Consider the following 22,772-nt stretch of genomic DNA (forward strand, 5'->3'; position numbering starts at 1 on the left):
AAATGAGAAGTTCTGGAAGTCTTGAAATCTTTTTCCGCTGTAGATTTAATGAGCCTTGTTACTCCTTTAGGTACTTCAAAATATCTGGAGAACTAATTTTGTTCAAACTTAACTTGGTAGCTGGAAGTATATTAGGATTTTTCGCATAAGAGTTATTTCTGTAACTTCTGCAGTGGATCTGTACATGTAATATTCTTTTACTGACTCACCATTACTTCACTGCGACTGACTCATGATATTTTCCTTTCATCGGGGCAGTTACTGTCACATATGCAGTTCATGACAGAGAGTGAGTTATTTTATTGTTCAGGTTAATATTTATTATATTGCAGGTGAATCATCTTAAGATGGCCAAATTCCAGCTATTTACTTTGTTTTCAGAGTTGAGAAGGACTAGAAAGACTTTCTGGTCAATTTAACCAAGTGGGACTCTGAGTCATTAAAAATCAGACAATAGTTCTGGAAACAGGGAGGTTACAGAGGAGTAGAAAATTAATCAGGTGGTTACCTTATGTCTAATAATATGCAGATTAACTGCTGTCATGGGAATGAGAGCACGTTTTTGAAAACTGTCTTCAGGAGGTACGCAATGGTATCAACTTTTTCCAGGTTCCTCTCCATCTGCGTGAGCAGCACTAGGCACTTAATCTAAGGTAGGAGAGTTATGAGCAGAAGAGCAAATGGTTTTACTTGAATTATATCCTCACTCTGATTTTTGAAAGGTGAGTTGTGTTTTTTTGGTGGTAATTCTGTAAATGAGATGCTGTAGTTCTAATAAGGAAATTGCCTATTTGAAAAGGTTGAGGAAAACTTTTAAAACTGGAGAACCAAAACTTATCTTAGCTGTTAAATTAGCTATAGCTGAAGGGAAAAGAGAAAGGGGAGTGACTGATATATACCAGAACAACTGGGTTAGTAAATGGTAAGGAGCAGTGCATTTTTTCCTGTGTGAGACTCTTAATTTACTGTTACATACTTAAAAGTTTTATAGAAAGTTTTGATATAGGCTGGATGATGTTTTTCACAATAATAATAAAACTTTCTCATGGGTTCAGAACTGGTGGTAGCCACCTGCTTTAATCCTTAACCTTCCTACATCTTCAATTTTGTCCAGAATGATGAAAAAATATTTTTCTTTACAGTATAGAAAGAAGGGAAAGCAATAGTATAGAGTCTTTCAAATTAATTTATCTACTTTTATACCCATTCTCTTCAGTTAACTACCTTATTTTCCTTTTAATGAAAAACAGATGTGATCCTATTAAAATTTTTTCTTGCACAAACTGGGATACTAATAATAAAGGCTAAACTAATTTATATTTTAAATTTACAGATTGTACACGTGTTCTCATATCATTTGTTACCCCACTTTGAAAAAGTAGGTTGCTGAGTCCTTAGCCTCTCTAGAGGTGTGACTGTATTGGTTTAGTGCAGGGATGATTAATAAAGCCCATACAACTGCAATTCAAATCTGTTATTAGTAGTTAGATAATATGTTAGTATTGCATACCTCTGTTTCTGCATGTATTATAAGACAAACTAATGGAAACTGACTCGAAATCACAAACATAACTGAAAATTCTAGTTGATTGATGCTTGAAAACTGATAAAGTCACCCACTTTGCCTAATGAACCATTGCTTTTTCATTAAGGACTTACAAGAGACAAAGTTTTCTAAGCTTGGTTTTTTGGGGTTTTTTTTGCATAACTATTAATACAACTCTGTTCTTTTCAGCAGCCACACAGCTTTGTCCCCTGGCATCAGAGAACACCTAACAGTGTAATGCACCTTTGGGGATTTGATTGGGCACCAGTATGTGAAGGTGATTTCCTCTGATCAAAGTCCTTCTGTTTCTGTCCCCATCTTCTACAGCATTGCGGAGTCGATCAGGACGGTCCATCATCAATGGAAACTGGGCAATAGATCGACCTGGGAGATACGAAGGTGGTGGGACAATGTTCACTTACAAACGCCCAAATGAAATCTCTAGCACTGCAGGAGAGTCATTTTTAGCTGATGGTCCAACAAATGAAGTCCTTGATGTCTATGTAAGTTTCTTGCATTGAGAGTAATCTTCCCAATGGAGAAATATTGTTCAGTTCATTGCTAACATGCAACACTAAAATTGCATTCGGTACCAATACTTTGTTACTGTTTTATTCCTTTAATTTTGAAACATTATTTTTGATATTTTACTATTGCTTGCAGTTGCTCCCATCTTGCTCCAGATCATAGGAAATCCAAATAACAATGAAGCCTTTTTCTCTCAGACTTTACTGATACAGTAAAACCAATTTTACTTGTTCAGTAAAATAGAGATAAAGCGTATAAGTGTCCAGGGTTTTTTGTGAACTGGATTTTCTCCGGATACTTTCCTCCTCAAGCAGATTTAGTGTAGTTTAATTTTACAGTGAACTGAAGCAAATACTTAAATCTGGCAAGGCCTCTCACAGAGTGATACCATCTCTGTTTTCTTTAAAAGAAACATAAGTCAAAAAAACTATAGGATGTGGGATTTGAAGCAGGGCAGTTCTAATATGAAGCTGTGCTACAGACTGTAGATAATAGCCATTTGAGAAAGGAAGAGAGAAGACTAATTGTGGCTGAGGGGGGAATCATACTGAAAAAGCTGTTTACTTCAGATGGGACGGGTTTTTACTGCATCGTATTGAAATAAAAAATATAACAAATTGTCTACAACTTATTCAAAGATAAATGGTGTATTCTGAGATTATATACTTTCATATGGTAAAATCCATTCATTGAAAAAACTATATTAACTGGTGATTTGTTTGTTTCATCCAGCTCCAGCTTCTTTGCCCTTAAGTGGAATATGGGGTGGAAAAGTGAGTGTGCTGGGTTGTTTCATAGAAAAATGAATAGTAGCTGCCCTGATTACTCAGTTGGGAAAAGTTAGATGTTGGCAAAGTTATTCCCCATCTGCTATATGGTGTCTTAATAAAGCAAAGTATTAATTATGCAAACATTACTTCTTTTTGGATAATTTCTGATTGATTGCAATGTAAGACTGGCAAAAGCCTGGAAGATTAAGCGGTTGGGCTTCTAGATTCTGCAGTGCAGACTCCATGTTTTTAAAGTACACATGTTGTCGTATAGTTACAGGATGCTGTGAGCTGACGTTTGGTCTTAAGTTTTTATTGTCAGATGATTGATGCCTAATATGTAATGACGCAGAGAGAAAAGGATCAGGAAATGGCTTAAACATATATTTCCAAAGTAATACCATAAGAAACCCCTTAAGCTTAAATTTATCATACTTTAATGTTTTACTTTAGGCTTAGTGTCTTCTTTTTTTGCTTTTGCAATGAATATAAGAAAGCTGGCATGATGGGCATAGCTTTATCACTTCTGCTCTGTGGCTGCTGCTATGGATTGCCACATCTAATTTGACTGGACTCTTACCTGAGGTGTGTCTTGTAGATATGAGGAATACTACAATTCATTATAAGCTGATATTTTAGTGTCTTTTTCAATATAGTGTGGGAAGATAAAAATGGATAGTGCTAGATGAAAGAAAATCAATCATCAGTATGACACAGCCTCTCTTACGGGTTTGAAATTTGTAGCTGCGCAGATACAGATGTCTTCTTTCAGACTTTGTCTTGCAGTTCCTGAATCATGTAATTCTCTTTTTATCCATGCTCACAATCTTTATGCTCTATGTAGAAAAATGAAGAGATTTGCAGATGGGAACTCCAAATGGCTTTCTGTTCCTTTGTTCGTGAGATCATGCTGTCTTTCTTCCACTCTAAAAATGTAGAGGAAAAAGCTCTGTAAGTTACAGCAGGTTATAATTAGAAAGATAAAAAGAGGTGCAAGTTTTGTCCAAGTGTGAAGTATACATTGCAACAAAGACTTAGATCCACTAGCTCAAAGCAAAACTGTTGTATAATTCCAGGTATTTTCCTGCAGGAAAGCTGTGACAATATATTCATAGGGACTTCATCAGTTAAGCTCTTCATAACATGTGCCTGTCAGTTGTTTTGAGAAATGTGATGGAAAAACCATGGGAATTGTTGGAAAGCTGTTCCTGGAACCATCTTAAGAACAGGGTCCTGGTTCAGGATGGTGGGGGGTACTCTTCCGCTGAAGTCAGCTTCACAGTGCTTAGTTCTCTCAGGACCAAATACAAAGAGGGTATAGTGACATGGGAAGGACAAACCCTTACAAAAAATACTACAGACAATGCATTATTAGATGATTCAGAGAAGTGAATGATCTCTGAGGGACAGAGTTTAGAGGAACATATATTATATTTGGCAAGGAAAATTTGATTTTGACACAAGAAAAAACAAAGGTCTGAATCCCTAGTTGCTGTTAATTGGTTTGACAAATTTAGTGAAACCTTGAAGCGTAAGTGCTTTGCTGGGTCATAAAGCCATTGGCATAGCATGACTTTTTTCTTTTCGGCCCATGGTTTGTCAGAACCAAAGAGCTAGTGCGAGCTCTGGTGTTTGTTTTGTTTTGTTTTATTTTGTTTTTAAACAAAAGGTACTTTAAGTTAAAGTGTAATCTGAGGCTTCTACCAGACCAATCCCCACAAAGAGTTCAGGGCTTTTAAAGCAGCAGTGTCAGTAGCAGCAGTACTGAGGTAATCGAAGCTAAACTAGTGAAAGTAGCAGCTGATGGCATCCCTGCATTTCTAGCGTGAGTATGCTCAGGCTCTCAGCAGCAGCAACGTAATACAAGCCAGTTGGGTATGGAGTGTGCTGCTAACAGTTTTAAAAAGCTTTCATAAAGTCATATCTTACTCAGGTCTTATTATGCCTAACTGCTTAAACAAGCACACAAGAAGTGACACTGGCTTTCAGAGGCGTGCTCATGTCAGCTCACATGGGCTTGTGCAGCAGTGTTCTGAAACCACTCGGCTTCATTTTCACATTTAAAGGAGAAAACCTTATGGTTCCTGCCTGTGTTTCATAAAGAACACTTTGATAGTGTTGCTGTGGCTAGCTGTAAAGCAGTGGGAGTCTGTCTGCACTTACATTACATCTTCATTCAGTTGAAAATTCATGTGGAAGGATGCAGGAGGGTTGCGTGGGTGCTCTTCAGCCGCTGTAACAAGTATGTGGGCCTTTGTAATCTGTTCACTTGATCTTTATTGAGCAATGCTTATGGTGAGAGCGGCATAACGTTAGTATTTTTAGCTAGTTGGTTGTTGAGTCTCCATTGAGTGGTGCAGAGGTAGCTGCATGGTGATGAAAGAACAGTTTGTTTTGTGAGGTGGTATACGCGGAATAACACATACGTGCTGTCTGCGTGTGCTCCATTCAAGTGCAACCGATAAACCTTAAAAAAGGCAGTTGGCTAGATTTGTAGGTTGGGATCTGGGGTATTTATTTTTCTCTGCTTTGTTTCTTCCTTGCTTATGTTTCCTCAGGCATCTGTCAAGCTCCTTCTATCTGAGAATGTTTTGGTGACCTTAGGACTGCCTCTTCTGCTGCTGAGGCCTGGTGCCAGCCTCTGCTGCCCGTGCTGGCGAGAGGCGAGGCCATGGCCGCTGCGGCCCACAGCTGCACCTTGGCCCTGAGCATGTCAGTTTTACATTTTTCAAAGAAGATGTAGAGAAACAGTTTCTCTGCCATGACAAGCTAGCTCAGTTTCCAAACGTACTAACCTGTATTTTCTTATTTTTTCCAGAGACAAATATTTTTTTTTTCGTATTTCTGGGAGACGGTCATTAACCATTGTTCTATCCTGACCAATTATAAACAATGTTATGTAGTTGATCAAGTACATATTTACGTATTAGTAATATAACAAGTGGAAGATCTGAATATATGGCTGTTTTTCTCTTTAGATGATACATCAGCAGCCTAACCCAGGTATACATTATGAGTATATCATTCCAGGAGACAATGTCATTAGTCCTCAGTTGCTTGCTCACAGGAGGCCAGGTAAAGTGCCACTATTTCCTATTATTAAACACATTTTGTTACCTGATAAGCTAATGGAGAAATTCATACCATTAAATTCAGTGTAAATGCTGCCATTGATGTGGGAGAGGCCCAGAATTTCACCCTACATGTTGAAAGCGAAGTCTGCGTAGATTTGGTAACTTAAGTGGATTAATACTGCTACGGATTATTTATACTGTAGCAGGGAATCTATTTCTACTTTCAGTAACAATTTTGTTGTTAAAATGTTAACCATGGCTTTGCATGAGCTGGAGTGTTGTAACCATGTCTCAGAAATGAAATCGAACATGATTTTTTTCTCTTCAGAGTTTGAGATAATTTAACCTTTCGCAGTTTCTCTTTCCTTTCCCAGCTGGAGAGGATCAAACACAGAATAGTTGCCTTTCCTAGCTAGAATCTGGACAGCTTGTGCTCCTGACTTAGCTGTGGATATGTGCTGTGTGTACTGCTGTGAAGTTCTGAAGGACAGTAGAAAACTTGCAAGCAAGTTTCGTCCTAGTTTTAATGTTGGTGCCTTGCCTTGACAAATTTCTAAGTGTGTTTGCAGTCTGTTCATAATGAGGAGCAGCTGTGCTGTCACATTGGGAGGCACAGAATACAGAGCATGGTACAGAAATACCCCAAACCTTTGGGAAATTTTGACACTGGGTGTGTTAACTCCGCAATGCATTTGGAGATTCTTCAGTTTTTAATGTATTTGCTGGCTGAGACTTGGTTATCATAGTTTAAAACAACACAATCTTTGCAGGACACTATTAGGAGGTCTCTGAATAGCAGATGAAAGCTGCTTTCAAGTTTAATGATGCTCCGATTGTGATTATTAGTGGATGAAAACATAGACCGATATTTGCAAGTGAGGCTTATGATTTTACTTTTTTATTATTATCCATCATCAGGGGAGCCCTTGAATGGTCAGTTAGGAATGCCAGAAAGTACAAATCATGAGGATGAGGATTTGCATAGGGAGACAGACACTCTCACTGGACAGTCAGCTGGAACTTTTCCAGTTACTCAGCCAGGAAGATTTCCTTCTCATCAGCCAGAAAACCAGGTGCCTGCTGTGCAACCACCACGACAAAACCGAGAACACAACTGGAAACAGATTGGAAAAACTGAGTGCACTACTACATGTGGGAAAGGTAAGTGCTTCATACACCTCTTACAGGAGGATTACCTCACTTCATCACCTCTGAGCACAGCCTGTGCCTTAAAACTGTTATCTACACCTTGGGAATTACTTGGGATATGTAACTTGTTATCAGTCATAGGAGCTTGTTTGTTACTTTTTTAAAGAAGAATTAGAAAGGAGGTCAAAGAGTGCAAACTGCTGATTTTTTCCTTAAATTTCAGAAAATATAATAGCTTTTTCTGAAGTACTAGTATAAGTTAGCTGGTAAGTTAGCTGGTGAGATACAAAGCCTTTCTTTTCTTTTGATAGAATTAAATTCTTGAACAAATTTAACTTAGTGGGAATTGTAATTTTAAATTTTCTAGCCTGAAATTGAAGTGTGCCTTCCAACAGTTATCATCAACTATGGCCACCCTTATTTTATTTAAGGTCATAAAGTCATAATTTAGAGTTACTACAGATCTCTGGTGCAATATTTTTTTTAATACGTGGCTGAATGTATTGATCTCCTTTCTTTCTATTTCTTGATCACAAGGGTAAGTTACCTGTTGGTTGTATGACAAAGGAAATTGATTTCAGTAAACCCAGGATGAGATGTTTGAATTGTTAATTTCAAAATATAATACAATTTAAAAAATTATTTAGCAGCTACCATTAGATCTATAGAGGTTTTGAGCTCCAGGAGGTAAAAAATATGGAGCTAATTAACCACAGATGTTAGACCAAACCTGCAAGTTTAAATGGATAATTAGAAACGGAAAGCTGGAGAAAACTGATCTTCAATCCAGTGGCCTAAGACTTGTAGTGTCAATAATCTTATGAATCAAAGTCACTGACAGCGCAGGCTTTAGTAAACCCACATTTGAGGTACGTAATCTTTTAACTGTTACAACCTAGCCCTTTTCTACAGTTTTTTTAGACACAAATACCATTAAAGATGCAGCTCAGTTTTCTGTGCAAGTTGCCTAGGTCTTCTAGGCAAGATGGGACTTCCTTTTGCCTTTGACTTAGAGGCATGGCAGTTTGGTTCTAGTAAATGTGTAGACATATATTTTGATCTAAGGAAAAAAGAAGTCTATTCTGCGGAAAGATGAAGCTATTGCACTGATAACTTGTGCCCTGCTTCTTCATATCCTGCCAGTAATATGGAAAAAATCCCACGCTTTTCTGTAATCTTTCTGACGCTTGGTCTAGAGACACTTGTATAGGGTGCATTCCTGAGATGGAGTGGTAGCTTTCCTAGATAAACGTAGGTGTTTCAGACAAGAGCAGTGTGAGTGTGAGCAATATGAGTTCTCTTGAAAAAGTGCTTGCTTAAGCCACCTGAATTTCGTTTTTTATCTCATTCTATTTCTGGTCGCAAACACTAAGAATTAGGCATTCCTGACTCTGTCTTCAGGCTGTACACTCTGTTTCCCCAAATTCTGAGGTATATTGTTATCAAGGTCAGTCAGTATAGTTTTACTCGAAAAATACAGCCTTATTCAGAATGATCACACATCATCATCATTTCAAAGGCAAAATGACAAAAATGAAATCTGAGCAGGAAGGCATTCCAGGAAAAGGAGCAAAGCATTCCAGGAAAAGTTTGTGGGAAGAAGTGTAAAATGTGTATCTGCTTGTCTGGTTGAATAGCATTCCACTTGCACTTACTTCATTCTATGGAAGAAAGTTAGGCCTAACATAAGCAAAATGTCTCTCTTTCAGTTCAGAGTTCATTTTCCTGTTCGTAGTTTCTTTCTCTGCATAATTCTGAATATCTACACTAGTAAGGCTTTGATATCAATAAAAAATTAGTCATTTGGAGTTACTTGTTGTAGGATAGCCTGAAACAACTAAAATCACCCAATTTTTAAGACAGTGGCAGTTGTGGGTTGCACCTTGACCGTTTGTCTGGCTGAGGCCTGTTTCTCTTGTAACCAAATGGCTCCTATTACTGTGAAGGTGGTGTCTGGTGCCATTGCTGTACCACAGTGAGAGGAGGGGTTACTGCCACTTTACATGGTGTAAACATGGCAGAGAGAGAATCAGCAGACTTTTGTACTACTTTCTAAAAAGAACAGAAAAGAGAATTTTTCCTAGTCTTCCTTTTGCTGTTTATGTACTTGTAGTGTTGCCTTTCACATCCCTTGCCAGATTCGACTCCAGGTGGACCTTGCCTTTCCTAACCCCATCCCTGCACAATCACACAACATCTTTGTACTCCTCCAGGATCACCTGCTCCTGCTTACACCTCTTGTACTTCCTTTTTATGTCTGAGTCGGGAGCTTCTTGCTTATCCATGCAGGCCTCCAGCCACCTTTTGCTTGATTTCCTATTTGTTGAGACAGACCTTTCTTGAGCTTGGAGGAGGTGGTCTTCGAATATCAACTAACTTTCCTGGATCCCTCTTCTCTCTAGGGCTTTATCCCATGGGATTCTTCCAAGCAGATCTCTAAAGATGTTTGAGTCTGCTCTTCTGAAATTCAGGGTTGTGGTCCTGCTTTTTGCCCTGCTCCCTCCTCTTAGAATCCTGAACTCTACCATTTCGTGGTCACTGCAGCCAAAGCTGCCCCTGATTTTCACATCCCTGACTTTTTCTTCTTTGTTTTTATGTATCATGTCTAGCAGAGCAGCTTTCCTGGTTGGCTCCTCGATCATCTGTGTCAGGAAGCTTGTTAATGTACTCCCAACTTTTCACTTAACAAATACAAGTAGGCATGTTAGCACCTTGCTCTTTGTCATCATTTTGGTAGTCAATTTGCAGTAGTAATAGAGGTAGACTTCTGTCTTTCTGCTCTAGCATGAAAACTAATTAAAGACTGAGCATTAAATATGGAGAGTACTAATTTTTAGCGAGTCTGTAGTCTACAGTAATGTTTAACGTGTAAGCTTCATCTTACGAATCTTTCCAAAAACCAGGTAAGTGCTTTACTTCCTGTATGCTAAGGGCTTCCCTTAATACTACAAGGTAAACAGCATAGCATTCAGCCCTCACTTACATTTGGAAATCTTGAATAAAATCTTAGTCTATATTTCCTGTTGTTAAGTTACGCTTTTCCTTTCTGCATCACCGTTGGATGCTACTATTATGGCTTATACTGCAGAGTCTTTTGCAATGTATCACCTAATTTTCTTCTCCATTTCAGGGTCACAGTACCCGGTTTTCCACTGCGTCAACAGAATCACTCATGAGGAGGTATCTGAGAGTTACTGTGACAGCAGCACCAAACCCATTCCAGAAGAGGAGGCCTGCAACCTCTTCCCATGTCCAGCTTTGTAAGATATTACAATTTAAGTCGAGTGAAATAAGCCAAATGTCATTGAGGTTTTGTATGTGAAAGAGGCTATTCTAAGTAGGAAGCTTAGTTTGAACTTGTAAGTACTATGCACTTGTGTCATAAAGTGTAGTGGATATTTTCTCCTTAGTTGCTGGGGTGGCCTTCTTCCCCTTCACAGGGAGCAATAGCATTCAGAGAAGACAAAAGGGAAGTTGGCAATAAGTGAGTGTAGTAATTTCTCAAAATTTGTGTGATTGTTCAGGCATGCATACTATATATGGTCTCTCTGTGGGTACATTTTTTTCAAGTGACAGGCTTCTGCATATACCTGTCTAAAGAAGAGGCTCTGTAGGTTATATCACTCCACATTGGATCAGTGTGCTGTAGTACCCACCTGTTCATTCCATGGTGGCATATTTAAAGAGGAGATTAGGCTGATAGTGCTCACAACAGCCCCCTCATAAACATCACCTCTCATTCTTGGAATTTAGTAGTTCTTCAGCTAGAAGACTGGATTCTGAAGTGGTGGTCCTTGTTTCCAGCACACTAATATAACCAGCTCAGGTGTGATTTCCTTCTGAAAAGACACGTGCCATCAGGAGACTGTGACATAAAATTGGCTAAGCAACTTCTTTTAAATAGTAAAAAAAAAAAAAAAAAGTCAATTCATCCAAGGTGTATACCAAGAAGAGAAAAGGGTTAAACCCAGTTGCCATTGTAGCAACTTTATTTCAAGTCAGCAGCTGTATGTTCCATCTCTCTTGTGGTTACATTCTTCAGTTGACTTCTGAGCAGCAAGCGGCCACCCCTTATCCCATGGAAGTTTCTAATAGCGTAAGTGCCGTTAACAGGGTTAAAGATGCCTGACAAGCAATTTCCTAGTGCATATTAGATACTCAGGAACTTCTGAAGCTGTTTGCTTGGAGATGTCTTCTCTCACCAAGCATTTTTCTCAACCTTTTTCATTCTAACAACTCATATTAATTCAGCTTCATTTGTTTACATAGGGTAATATCAAGAATATAAACAAAGATATGTAAATATTTATTTAAAAGAATACAGAGATTTGGCTTGCTCTCCACAACAGTTCTGTAATAAAATGTGTGAACAGTTCAGATAATTCCCTTATTTGTGTATGTCTTCATGCTTGAAATGAAAACTGTGAAAGGGGAAAATTACATGTTTATACAAAAGTGATTACATAAATACAGTGAAATCTTGGAGTGAGAGGACTATATCTAGGGATTTTTTCATCTCTAAAATTAAATGTATTTATTCATTGCTTATCATTTGCTATTTCGGTTTTACTGATGAATGAATGCCTGGTTGCGTTACATGATTTTTGTGGTATTGTCCTTTTTTAGAGCTTTGCTGCAGAAAAATTTTACGCAACACATCTTAAATTTTTGGGAAGTGTCATTAGAGCAATAATATAGATAGATTCCTTAAAAAAACAAACTGCTATTAGTGGCTTAATTAATGTTTGTAATATGTCTTGAAAACATGAGTTGTGCAATCTGTATGCATGCTTATTATCAACCACTACAGGTAGATTGGTTACAAGCGTATAATGTCTTCATAAAGGATTAAGTTATGCATGCAGAGGCCTGAGTGTTATTGCATAAGATTCTGTACCAGCATCAGAATCATGTCATTCGAATTCTGTTAAGATTAGTTAGAGAAGTCTTTACTGAAAAAAGGATGTCCTCCTTTGTTTTTCTCTTTAGCTGGGATATAGGGGAGTGGTCTGAGTGCAGCAAAACATGTGGCCTTGGTATGCAGCATCGACAGATCTTATGCCGGCAAATGTATGCCAATCGTACCTTGACAGTTCAGCAATACCGCTGTCATCACCTGGAGAAACCAGAGACAACCAGCACTTGCCAGCTGAAGATCTGCAGTGAATGGCAGATTAGGACAGAGTGGACTTCAGTAAGTATGATTGATTAATTTGGGGCATAAAACCTCAGAAAAGAATAAGAATTTTCTTTCAGGTATCATTAATCAGACATGAAATTTGTTTTTGTGTAAAACAGGGAGATGGATTGTGAAAAGCCTTGGAAATACGTGAATCAGTTCAAGAAAACCCTGCTCGATTATGACCATTAAAGTTTACTGTTCATAACCAGGAAGAAGCTGAAAAAGAGCGATTGAATAGTACAAAACACACAGATACGTGTGTACGGAAGTACACAAGCTTTCTGAGCAGTGTTTTTTTCAAATGCTATATGAAGTGCAGTTGAGAGAGTCCTGAGAGAGTTGCCTGTGGTGCCAAACTTACTGCTCCTTCTCATAGCATGTAGAGTTTAGTTCCATACCTTATGTATGTATTAAGGATAGAGTCAGTAGCTGCTGTTACTGTAGTTGGTTTGAGGCTGTGCCAAGACTTTCAGATAAATGTGGACGGTACAGTTTTGAGCTTTCATTTCTGTGTTGCTTAGAAAAGGTTTGGCCAACCTGACAACCATCCTAGGTACTTTCATGGCCTTTGTGTGAAAGAGAAAATATCCTGGTGTATTAGGTGTAGTCATAAACAAATCTCTTTCAGTTAGCCATGAAACAAAGCAAAAAAATTGTACAGTTGCTGAATTATGTGGGTGGATAGACTGTGAAAAATTCCAGCTTAAACCCTGAATCTAAACCTTCTTTTTCCTTTTTACTGAAGTGCTTCCTTGCTCCTAATTCCCCCAGCCTGTGCTGGAATGCATGTCACAGCTCTCAGTGTGTTGTGCATGGGCTAGCTGCACTGGCAGCAGCCGCACAGCTTTCCATCCACAGTCACAGTAGGCTAAAGAGTCATGCGGCAGACTCTGTGTGGCTTTATAGTGGGTCTTCCCCCACGGTAATGCCTGTGTGAGTTAGCTCCCTCAGCTGCTGCATTTCTGAGGCTGATGGTGGCATTGTTAACTTCCTAGTCATGAAGTACCTGTGATATGTTGATACATTCCTGATAAAAAAATTGGAAATACCTAGACAAACGAATGTAAAGATGTGTTGGTTGGTTTATTCATTATTCATGATGAATTAAAATCCATTCGGTATTAAAGGACAGTAAAATTGGTATTAAAGGTAAAGTTTTGATTATTTTATTGTGCTGATGATGAGAAAGGGGAACTGGTTTTGTGTGTTGTTGCATTTTGAGAAGTGTTTCAATGTACAGAGCCTTTAGAGGTTTACTGCATAAGCTGAATCAAGCTAAACAAATGTTTTAGAAATTGTAGCTGGTTGAATGTAAGTGTAATTCCAATAAAATTCTATGCTTAATTTCCTCTTGGAAGTAAAATTAAAGTTCTTGGCATGAGGAAGCTCCATCATAAAGAAAGAAGCAATTGAGTTTGCAAACTGGTTTCAGTATAAACATTTATTTGTGTTTGTGCTTACTGAAGTACAGTTAGGTTTTCACTGTGGAGACAGGTCTGTGATCTTATAAGTAAGCCCATCTTACTATTTTAATGTGCTTACCATTTTCTCTGACATACAAATGTCAAAAACTTTGATCTAAATCTGATTAGAAAAAATGGCATTGTGGTATTTTTAAGTTTGGAGTCAGCAGACTAGACTTCGAGAAGAACTGGACAAATTGGCCTCTTTATGACATAAGGAATGGGGTATTTGTTTTTATTACTATTTTGCTATTTAATGACCTCACACATCTAGTCTGGGTTTTGGCCAGTGTTCTAGAGTGAACAGTTAAAGAAATACCTGCAGTCTGAAGACGAAGTCTGTGAGGTATCTTGTGTAGGGAATATATTTTACACGATAAATAGCTTTGACGTGTAATGATTAAGCATTCAAAAGCAAGGAAAAAACAATGAGGCTGCCTTTGGAAGCTCTGATAGGTATCCTTGTATGCAGGTACTGCAGTCTTTAATCTTCAAATTCCCAGAGATGTTCCCCTTTAATTCTAGAGTGCTTACAGGACGCATCAAAACATTTCATGTGTACACAGCAGAAAATTATGTTCCCATCTTGCTTTATCATCTGGATGCTTCACATCATCAGGCAGAGACATCAATAGATGTCAGCGTTCTCTGAGGTTGAAGAAAAGAGAGCAGGAGAAGAAGGTCTTTACTTGTAAGAGGGATTCAGAAGTTGTGTTTCTTTGTATTTCTCTTGCTTCATATCTGCTTATACGTCAAGATCAAAATTATGCAGAATATGTCAGCCTGCTATTCAAATACCAGCAGTTCATTTTGATAAGGTGCAGCATGGCCTATTAAATATAGGGTTTAATTTTAAGTTTTCCAAAAGTATCTGCATAGTATACTGTAGAATACTACAGACTGAGAATATGATTTAAAACTACTAATGTGTTTTTATTCCCTATTCCTAGCAATCTAGAATAGTTCTGTAGCTTCTGTTGATGTCTTAGTAGGAATGAATGAGCCATACATTCCCAGCTCCCTCATAAACCACTGCAGTTCTTGCATAGAGTCCTGATGCAACCTCCCTTTTGTTACAGTGTTCAGTGCCTTGTGGAGTGGGGCAGAGGACCCGCGATGTGAAATGTGTCAGCAACCTTGGAGACATTGTTGATGACGAGGAATGTAACATGAAGCTACGGCCAAATGATATCGAGAACTGCGACATGGGTCCCTGTGCTAAGAGCTGGTTCCTTACAGAGTGGAGTGACAGGGTAAGGCTTCTCATTATCTTTGTGCTGCCAAATCTTCTAGAACAACTTAGGTACATCAGAGTTAAAAAATATACATCTGTACAGCCATAAAAGGAGTGATCTTATTTTCCATGTTTATCCTTGATCTGTTAAACAGGCAAGAGCAAACAAAAAATAATGATCCCAAGGGCATCCTGAGTTTGTGTTAGATACAAGAACACATAGAAGGGGCAAGCGTGTGGGTACATGGCCAAACGCCTGGATTTAGAATTGGCTCTGTGTCTGAACTTCCCAAAATATTGAGTGTGCTGAGATTTATTACTCTGCCTTGCTTAGTCCTGAGTCTCAAGATTCAAACTCTAAAATTTTCCCTACTGTTTTTTTAAGGGATGGAGGTTTGAGGCCTCATGTCCGGGTTTAAGTTCAAGCCATAAAACAATTATCCTATAGCTGCGAAAAGAGGGGAACAATTTAATAAATTCAGGGAAGGCTGATTCAGGCTTTAGTACTTCATGAACATGGATGTGGTTTTTTTATTCCAATGAGTCAGATTCTCCTCATGAAAGCAATAAAACCAGTGGTGATTTATCTTGTTTCATGATTGGGCTCAGAGTTGTTGTGATATGTATATGCTTTCATTAAAAGGCTCACAAACATGGGCTAAGAAAAGCCTGGTATTTTGGTCCCTCTTGTGGGTGCTTGCATATCAGTTTCATCTGTAGAAAAGTTGAGCCTTCAGTCTATAAAATCCTGACTGCATCTCCCTTTTCTTTGACTGGTAGTATTAGCAGGCAAATAATCTAATTTATTACTATTATTAGCTGTAAGATTACATTCATAACTTCACGGATTCGTTATTTAGATCATTTTGTGGTAGGATCTCTGAAAGCTAGGAATGTCTGGCTCATAGGTTATGCATTAGTTTGGACACTCAGAAGATTTTCCACATGTTTTAGATGCAGAGAAGGAGGAGGAACTTCACAAGTAAGACAGGTACCTGGTATGTCACATAATTTTAAAAAGGTTGATTAGACTCTTGCTACAATTAAAGGCCTGCAAAATTTTCAGCCTCCAGACAACTCAAATAGATTTTATAAAGAAAAAAAAAACAACCCACTAATAAATCTTTGTTGTTGTCCTTTGAACTTTTTTTCCCAGTTGTTATTCATTCAGTGTACGCTCTTGCATAGCATGGACAGAAAGTTACCAGGTAAAGTATAGGTGTTAGTGCAAATGGAAAAGTTTTTGCTGTAGGGGGGATGGCAGTGCCTTTTTTTTGTAGCTTGTAGAGCTGTTCTTTGTACAGTGCTATTAAAGTGATATTTTACAAGTAAGAGAGAAAAATGCATTTTACCCTCAAAGACATCTTTCTTGAAAAAGCTGGCCCAGCCCTATCAGCTAGGGCAGTTCTACCACATGAAGCACATACATTCCAGTGGAGACTCTAGCACCAATGTTTTCTTCATTATGCAACACTGATATTTTGTCCTCTGCAGAATTAAAAGTAGTTTTTGTAGCTGAAGGTTGTGACTGTAGAATGTTATTATGCTTGTTTTATATGTATTAAATGAGACATAAAAGTGAAGCAGGTAATGTGGAAAATGTTGGAGGTTTTTACCACAAACATTTTAGGGTCAGAGAGTAAAGAATGGATTTTGTTACCTTCTCGGCTTATATAAGTGTACAAATTAATTTCTTCCAAATGCTTGCTACTGTAGTTGGCATTATCCACCATCACTTCTGCCAGCAGTGGGTTTGGAGTTTGGTTCACAAAGAGAATGCAAGGAACAGCTTATTTCAGGAAAAAAGTAGATTCCGGCTAGAATGTGCAGAATCTCCTAAGGTTCACACGTACCTTATAACTCAGATGTTCAGAAACATTTAGTGGCAGTGATTCCAGTGGAAGTCAGTGGAATATAGGAGTAGTTAATAGCTTTGCAAAGTCAAGCCTTTGGCCATTAGCTTTCTCATTGTGCCTTTCAAGAGCTGCTTTTTAGGATCAGAAGTCTCTCTTTCTTTGTAGAGGAGTGTGTTTCTATTGAAAGACAAGAAGAGAGTTTTGTCATGGAATGGAAATGGTCATTCCCAGGTGTATGGACTTTGCATGTAGTTTCCCCAAGCAATTCTTTAAAAAGTACTTTAAGCCAAGCCACACTTCAGCAATAAGCATAGATCAGCAGTGGGCAGCCACAAATGGTTCAGATAAGCAGCCAAAAGTTCAAATGCTTAAAGAAAGCTTCTTCAAACCTCTTGAGTCCACAAAACTGTGGTGGAAATCCCACAAGAACAGACCTTTTTTGTGAGATTTATTACATGCCTACTTCAAGTCCCAGCTGGAAATACCACAGAACAGTCTTTCCTATTGTATTTTGACATTTCAGCCATGGCTAGAAATAAGAGGTAAAAGAACTTTTCATAACTTTTGAGAACATTGGAACTTTGAAATGGTTGAGTTAAAACTTGATTACAGCTATAAGAGAAGGCCTGGCCTGTACTTTTCTGAACCCATTTTTCTTGAACCCACTTAATGTGTACTGTTGCACATGCAGCAAGTAGAGATTTCCAGAGGCCTGTCAGAGATCGGTTAGGCGCATACTTTCTCTTTCAGCAAGGGTTGTATCAGACTTCCATGTCCGGATTTATGTGATGCATGGGGCATTACAATATAGCCTTGGCTAATTAGCAAAACATCAAGAAAAAGCACAGTAACATAAAAATTACAATTGTCTTTGCTCTCAACAGATGTTAAATTTCAGGATTTGATAACTGTGATGTATATTTGTGCAGAATTTCACAAGGGTATTCGTTAACACAGGGAGAGAAGGAAATGAATAGTCACATCTGCGTTTTAAGAAAAGAGCAGGAGCTAATTTAGGATTGGTGGAAAGATTTTGGGTTTTCTTATTTTACTGAAACCTTGCAAAGTTTTAAGTGATGCAAAATCATGCTAGTTGCCTTCATTTTCATTAATAGTTTCTGTGGTTCTGAATTGGAAGATTATATTATTAAATTTCCTTAAATGTAACTTCTGCAATACAACATACGTGCACTTAAAAACCTCCAGAGTACATACAGAGTTGTGTGTAGGAGTTGTGTCTCCTTCCAGGGTGCGCTGTATGTAGCTTTACTCTGTAAATAACACTTGGCTGCCTTCTTGCCGTGTTCTCCTGTCTTGTTTTCCCACATCGTATATTTATGTATTTTACGGCCCACCTGATTCCCCCGCCATGGCATTGACCTTCTTGGATTCATTTTCTGCACAGACATACAATTAATCCTAAGTAATAAAAAACCCTCACCCTCCATGTTCCTAAAACAATACAGTTCTTAATTTGAGTTATTGTGATAAACAGGTATCAGAGTCCATTGCATGTATGCCACACACACACTTTCACCTGCAAAGCTTATGAGTTGTATGGCTACCATGTGCACACTGGTGGAACATGGAAAGGAAGGAAGGAAGAAAAGCAACTAATCCTTAAGAAACAAACCCTTATTTTCTGAAAAGTACATGCTCTGATATTTGAAGTAGATCTAAACACCATATTCTGATATCCCCCAGGCTCAATCTTGAGACAAACAGAAATTTTTACTCATTTCAATGGGAAAGATTACAGGTTAAAAGTCTCTAGCAGTAAAGTGAGACTCATCTTACTTTGTATGTGCCTGTCTTTACATATATTGCTCTATCTTGAGTATAAATAAGAGAATTAACTGAAGTTTCATGGCTTTGTCTTCTACATGATCTTTAATCCCCTTTGATTACAGAGAGTCTGGACAAACTTTTGTGATACTTTTACGTGCGTTTGTAGAAAGGTGGCTTCCTGTCTCATAATTCTCTTAAGATGTCACACAGCACTAAAACGGCAGAGTTCCACCAAACTGCATCCATTAATCAGTGGAGTAAAGCTGGTGAACCTCACTGAACTTAGCAACAAAATTGGATTGATGGGAGCAGATGAGATTCTTGCAAACGTTTCACATGACTGATTCTTTGACAGCTCTAATTGCTGGAAAGTTTACTTCTCCTATGGGTCAGAAGCAGGAAACTGCATTCTCCTGATTTACAGCAATGGAGGACTCACCACTGTTTCCTTCCAGCTAACTGGAGCATTCCCCTCTTGGATTTTTGTTTATTCCTCATTGCCATCTCCTCTGTTCGTTTGTTTCTCATTTTATTTTTAGAGCATACTTAGAAAAGAAGCCAAAATACAAACAATTCTTAGATGTTAATGAGATTCTGAGGCCAAAATAAAATCTTGGGAAGAAAGAAGAAATGCTGCACATCAGGGAACAAAATCAAAACAGATCAAACGCATGCTTTGGATTTCATTCTTCATTAAAAGGAGTAACAGTGATGCTTCTGTAGTATCTTCTATTAGAGAACTGTAGTATGCTTTGAAAAATCAACGCTTTATTCCTCACAACCCTAAAGCATTACCTAACAGGTACAAGTGGGTTCATTGACCAGTCAAATGTGGAACCACCAATGAATATTGTAGATCACACTCTTCTTTCACTGTTTGTTATTTAAAGCTGGATGGATCACGTAGAATCTCCTGCATCCTGAAAAAAACCACAAAGGAAAAGAGACCACCGTGGAGCTTGTGCAGGCGTTTCATTATTTTTGATTATCACTGTTTATTTGTTTTCAGTATAAAATGAAAACAAGATAAAATACCCTTTTCCATTGATGTCATGGGGGAATCATATGGAAGTAGAAGCTTTGCATTCTTTTTGTATAAATATGTGACTCACTTCATGATTTGCAAGGAAACATAACAGCTGGGAGAATCTTGAAGGAGACATTGATAGAAGGGTAGCTAAGACCTACAGAGGTTTCTGCTTTGTTCTCCAGAGTTGATCTCTCTTTGCCGCAATTCAGCTGCTTTAGATGAAAATCAGCATCTAAAAGTCTGCACGGCAGGGAGGAGCCTTGCCAGCTAGGGCCCACAATAGCCCAGTTAGGTCAGCAGGGCAGGTTCATAGGTGGCACGCAGGAGCAAACAAGAGTCCAGATGATCAGGCAAGATCATGGTGATGAGGCAGGTGCGAGGTCAAGCTGGGAAATCAATCCACAGCTCAGGTCCAGTGACAGTAACCAGGGTCGGACGCAGCCCAGTGATCCTGGGGCAGGTCCATGGTAATGAGGCAGGGCCAAGGTCAAGCTGGGAAGTGAGTCCGAGGGTGAAGGATCAATGAGGCCGGTGCCCAGGCTGTGGCTGGGGACAGGCACAGCTCTGATAAAGCTCAGGTAGGGACTGGTGGACCAGGGCTGAGGTTAAATGGGGCCCCTGAGCCATGGGCAGGGGTGTGGGTAGAGGCCCCAGGTGAGTCTGGTCAGGCCCAGGAAGGCATATTGATGCACTCAGGCCCTGAGAAGTCTTTACAGCTCTCAAAGCAAGTGATAATTGTTGTAGGAGCCAGAGTAGTGAAGTCTGTTCCCTGATGTTACTCACTTCACAGAGCATTAGTAATATGTAAGTGCCAACAGTGTTACCAACTAGATATAAAGAAAGTAACAGTGTGTGTGTAGAAGCAATCATCATCCAGCTGAAGTGTCCAAAAATGCTAAGACCGTATTTCAAAACTTTTGTTGCCTGAGAAGGATACCATGGATCTGCTAGGCTAAACACAGGGACGATTTGACTTCTGATCCAGCACCTACTGTATGCATAGATGTACTCTAAAGGGAAATAGTTTAAATCCAGATATCAGAAAGTGTTTTGGCAATACGTAAGGATATTTCTGACTCCCCCCCATCCCTTGTTTTACTTTTTTTTTTAAAAAGAAATCAAGGCCACTCTCAACAGTTTTCTGTCCTTTGAAAATCTGCCTCCAGTCTTGGAACTGTGGAAGAAGTGAGCTTCTGAAATACAATTCTTAGTTTATTATTGAGAAAACAAAGGTTACATAATCCTTCTGAAATCCCTTCTGAAAGGGATTTTCTCAGAGTAGGTCAAATAATGCTAAGGAGTTTCATAAATGTATTTCAAACATAGATCTTTTTTATTTTCTGCAGGATAACATCAGGAGGATGATTCATAAAAAACTTTACTGTCTTGTGGGGAATAATTAAGATAATGAATGTTAAAGTGTGGTAGGCAGAAATCCTGCACAAATGGGGACATTTAACTGGAACTCCATTGGCTGTTATTTAAAAATTTAATTGAGGCTAGCGATGAAGCTGAGGCCCGGGTGAAAGGACTCTTGAGTTCTGGTAGATTTCCTGCTGCCTCTTTCTTGTGGTCTGTTCGCCCAGTTCAGGGTAATGAGTAGGGCTGGCACATTAGTGAAAGGGAACTGACACTGTTCAAGGGGTTTTTTTGCTCTTCCATGCCCTGTGGCTGTAACAAAAATTCAGGCTTCCACTTGCAGTTTTCCAGGTTTGCAGGAACTAGCCTTATTTTCCTGGACTGCTCTTACAGTTGTTTTCTGACAACTATCAGAGCACTGGATTGTGGGGGGTGTGTGTGTATTTTTAGTTTTTAATGGGAATGGAAAGCTTCTGAAACTGAACTCGCGAGGGAAGGACCTCAGGAAGAGGAGAAATGGCAGACTCCTTAAAACTAGGGAGGGTGTTCCACAGACTAAGGTTTCTGAGGAATTTCTGCCAATTAAAACAAGACGGTGAAACAAAATATCTTTAATAATAGGAGCAGAACAGAGAAGTTGCAGCTTGTGAAAGTTCCTCATGTCATACAATGTTAGGTTATGGCAGTTACTATGTATTAATGCAAGAAATCAATGGCACAAAATTGAAAGTAGTGGGTATATCAATTGTGAAATCCGGAGGGAGAGGATTCATTATCCAAACACTCCCTACTCCCTGCCTTGGGCTTTGGAAATCATGGCTTTCACATAGAAGATTTTTACTGAAAGGAAGAAAAAAACATGAAAAAACAAATACTTAACACAGAAACATTCAGGTTTAAGTTTGCTTTGTAAATCCTTTGAGAGTAGTTAATCTGTAGTAAAATCTTGCAGCAGAGGGTGGGACAGCCCTATACCTTCCCATTTGGTATTTCCTTTGTTATTTGATATGTAAGCCTAGTTCATGCATAATCATTTAAAACATAAGATTATGGAGATTTTCTGGACGACTTTATAGACTAAACTTGTTCCCAGCTCTGGTTTGCAAAGCAGAAAAGCAAATTAGATTGTCAAATAAAAATTACTTAGAAATAAGAAAAGTATTTGCAGAGTATATGCATAGTTCTCTATGCATAATGTAATGGAACATACTTGCCGAGGATAAAATACCAACAGGCACAAAATATCTTTCTGTACAGTGGCTTTGAAAGGTAGCCATTTTATGGGGCTCAGTTAAACAGTCACTTTACCTAGGAGTGGACTGTTTGAAAGGGGTTTAGTTTAGTTTAGTTTTTGTTTACATAAGCAGGAAGATATTCACTACTAGCACAATTTACATAATTCTTGTTTTTTCAAGATTTTGCTAGCTTACTTTGAAAAGACCTCCTTAGGCATCGAATCTGGTTTGCTGAGGAGGTAAGTCTATTTTACACATCTGTGTGAAGGTGGAAAATTTTGTTGTGCATCACCAACAAAAAAAGGTTCATTATGTTGCTTGTAGGCATCATTTAAGAGAAGCTTAATTTTTCAGTCTTGCAGAGGGAGGAAGAAACCATTCCAAACTATGAGCCATTTTTTCCTATTCCTGTGGAGTACATAAGCATGTCTTTAAATTCTGAATTTCTAGTTACTCCAAAATTGTATTTTGTTTGTTAAAAAAATGACTTGTAAAAAGTTGAATCACTTTTTTAGTTTTCTAGGGATTCCATTTCAGTAAAGCTTTGCCCTTCTATTT

General features: G+C 38.6%; 1 protein-coding gene across 2 annotated transcripts in view; it reads left to right on the forward strand.

Moving 5' to 3' along the window:
- The window catches only part of THSD4 (thrombospondin type 1 domain containing 4), a 300,503-nt gene that overhangs the window by 268,159 nt on the left and 9,572 nt on the right, over positions 1-22,772 (forward strand). For both annotated transcript variants that reach the window (XM_059823896.1, XM_059823897.1), the window contains 6 exons: positions 1,874-2,049; positions 5,823-5,919; positions 6,837-7,079; positions 10,198-10,327; positions 12,057-12,261; positions 14,792-14,965. In XM_059823896.1, coding sequence (XP_059679879.1) covers positions 1,874-2,049; positions 5,823-5,919; positions 6,837-7,079; positions 10,198-10,327; positions 12,057-12,261; positions 14,792-14,965 — 1,025 coding nt within the window. The remainder of the gene's footprint in view (positions 1-1,873; positions 2,050-5,822; positions 5,920-6,836; positions 7,080-10,197; positions 10,328-12,056; positions 12,262-14,791; positions 14,966-22,772) is intronic.

Source organism: Gavia stellata, chromosome 13 (genome assembly GCF_030936135.1).
Source record: "Gavia stellata isolate bGavSte3 chromosome 13, bGavSte3.hap2, whole genome shotgun sequence".
NCBI lineage: Eukaryota > Metazoa > Chordata > Aves > Gaviiformes > Gaviidae > Gavia > Gavia stellata.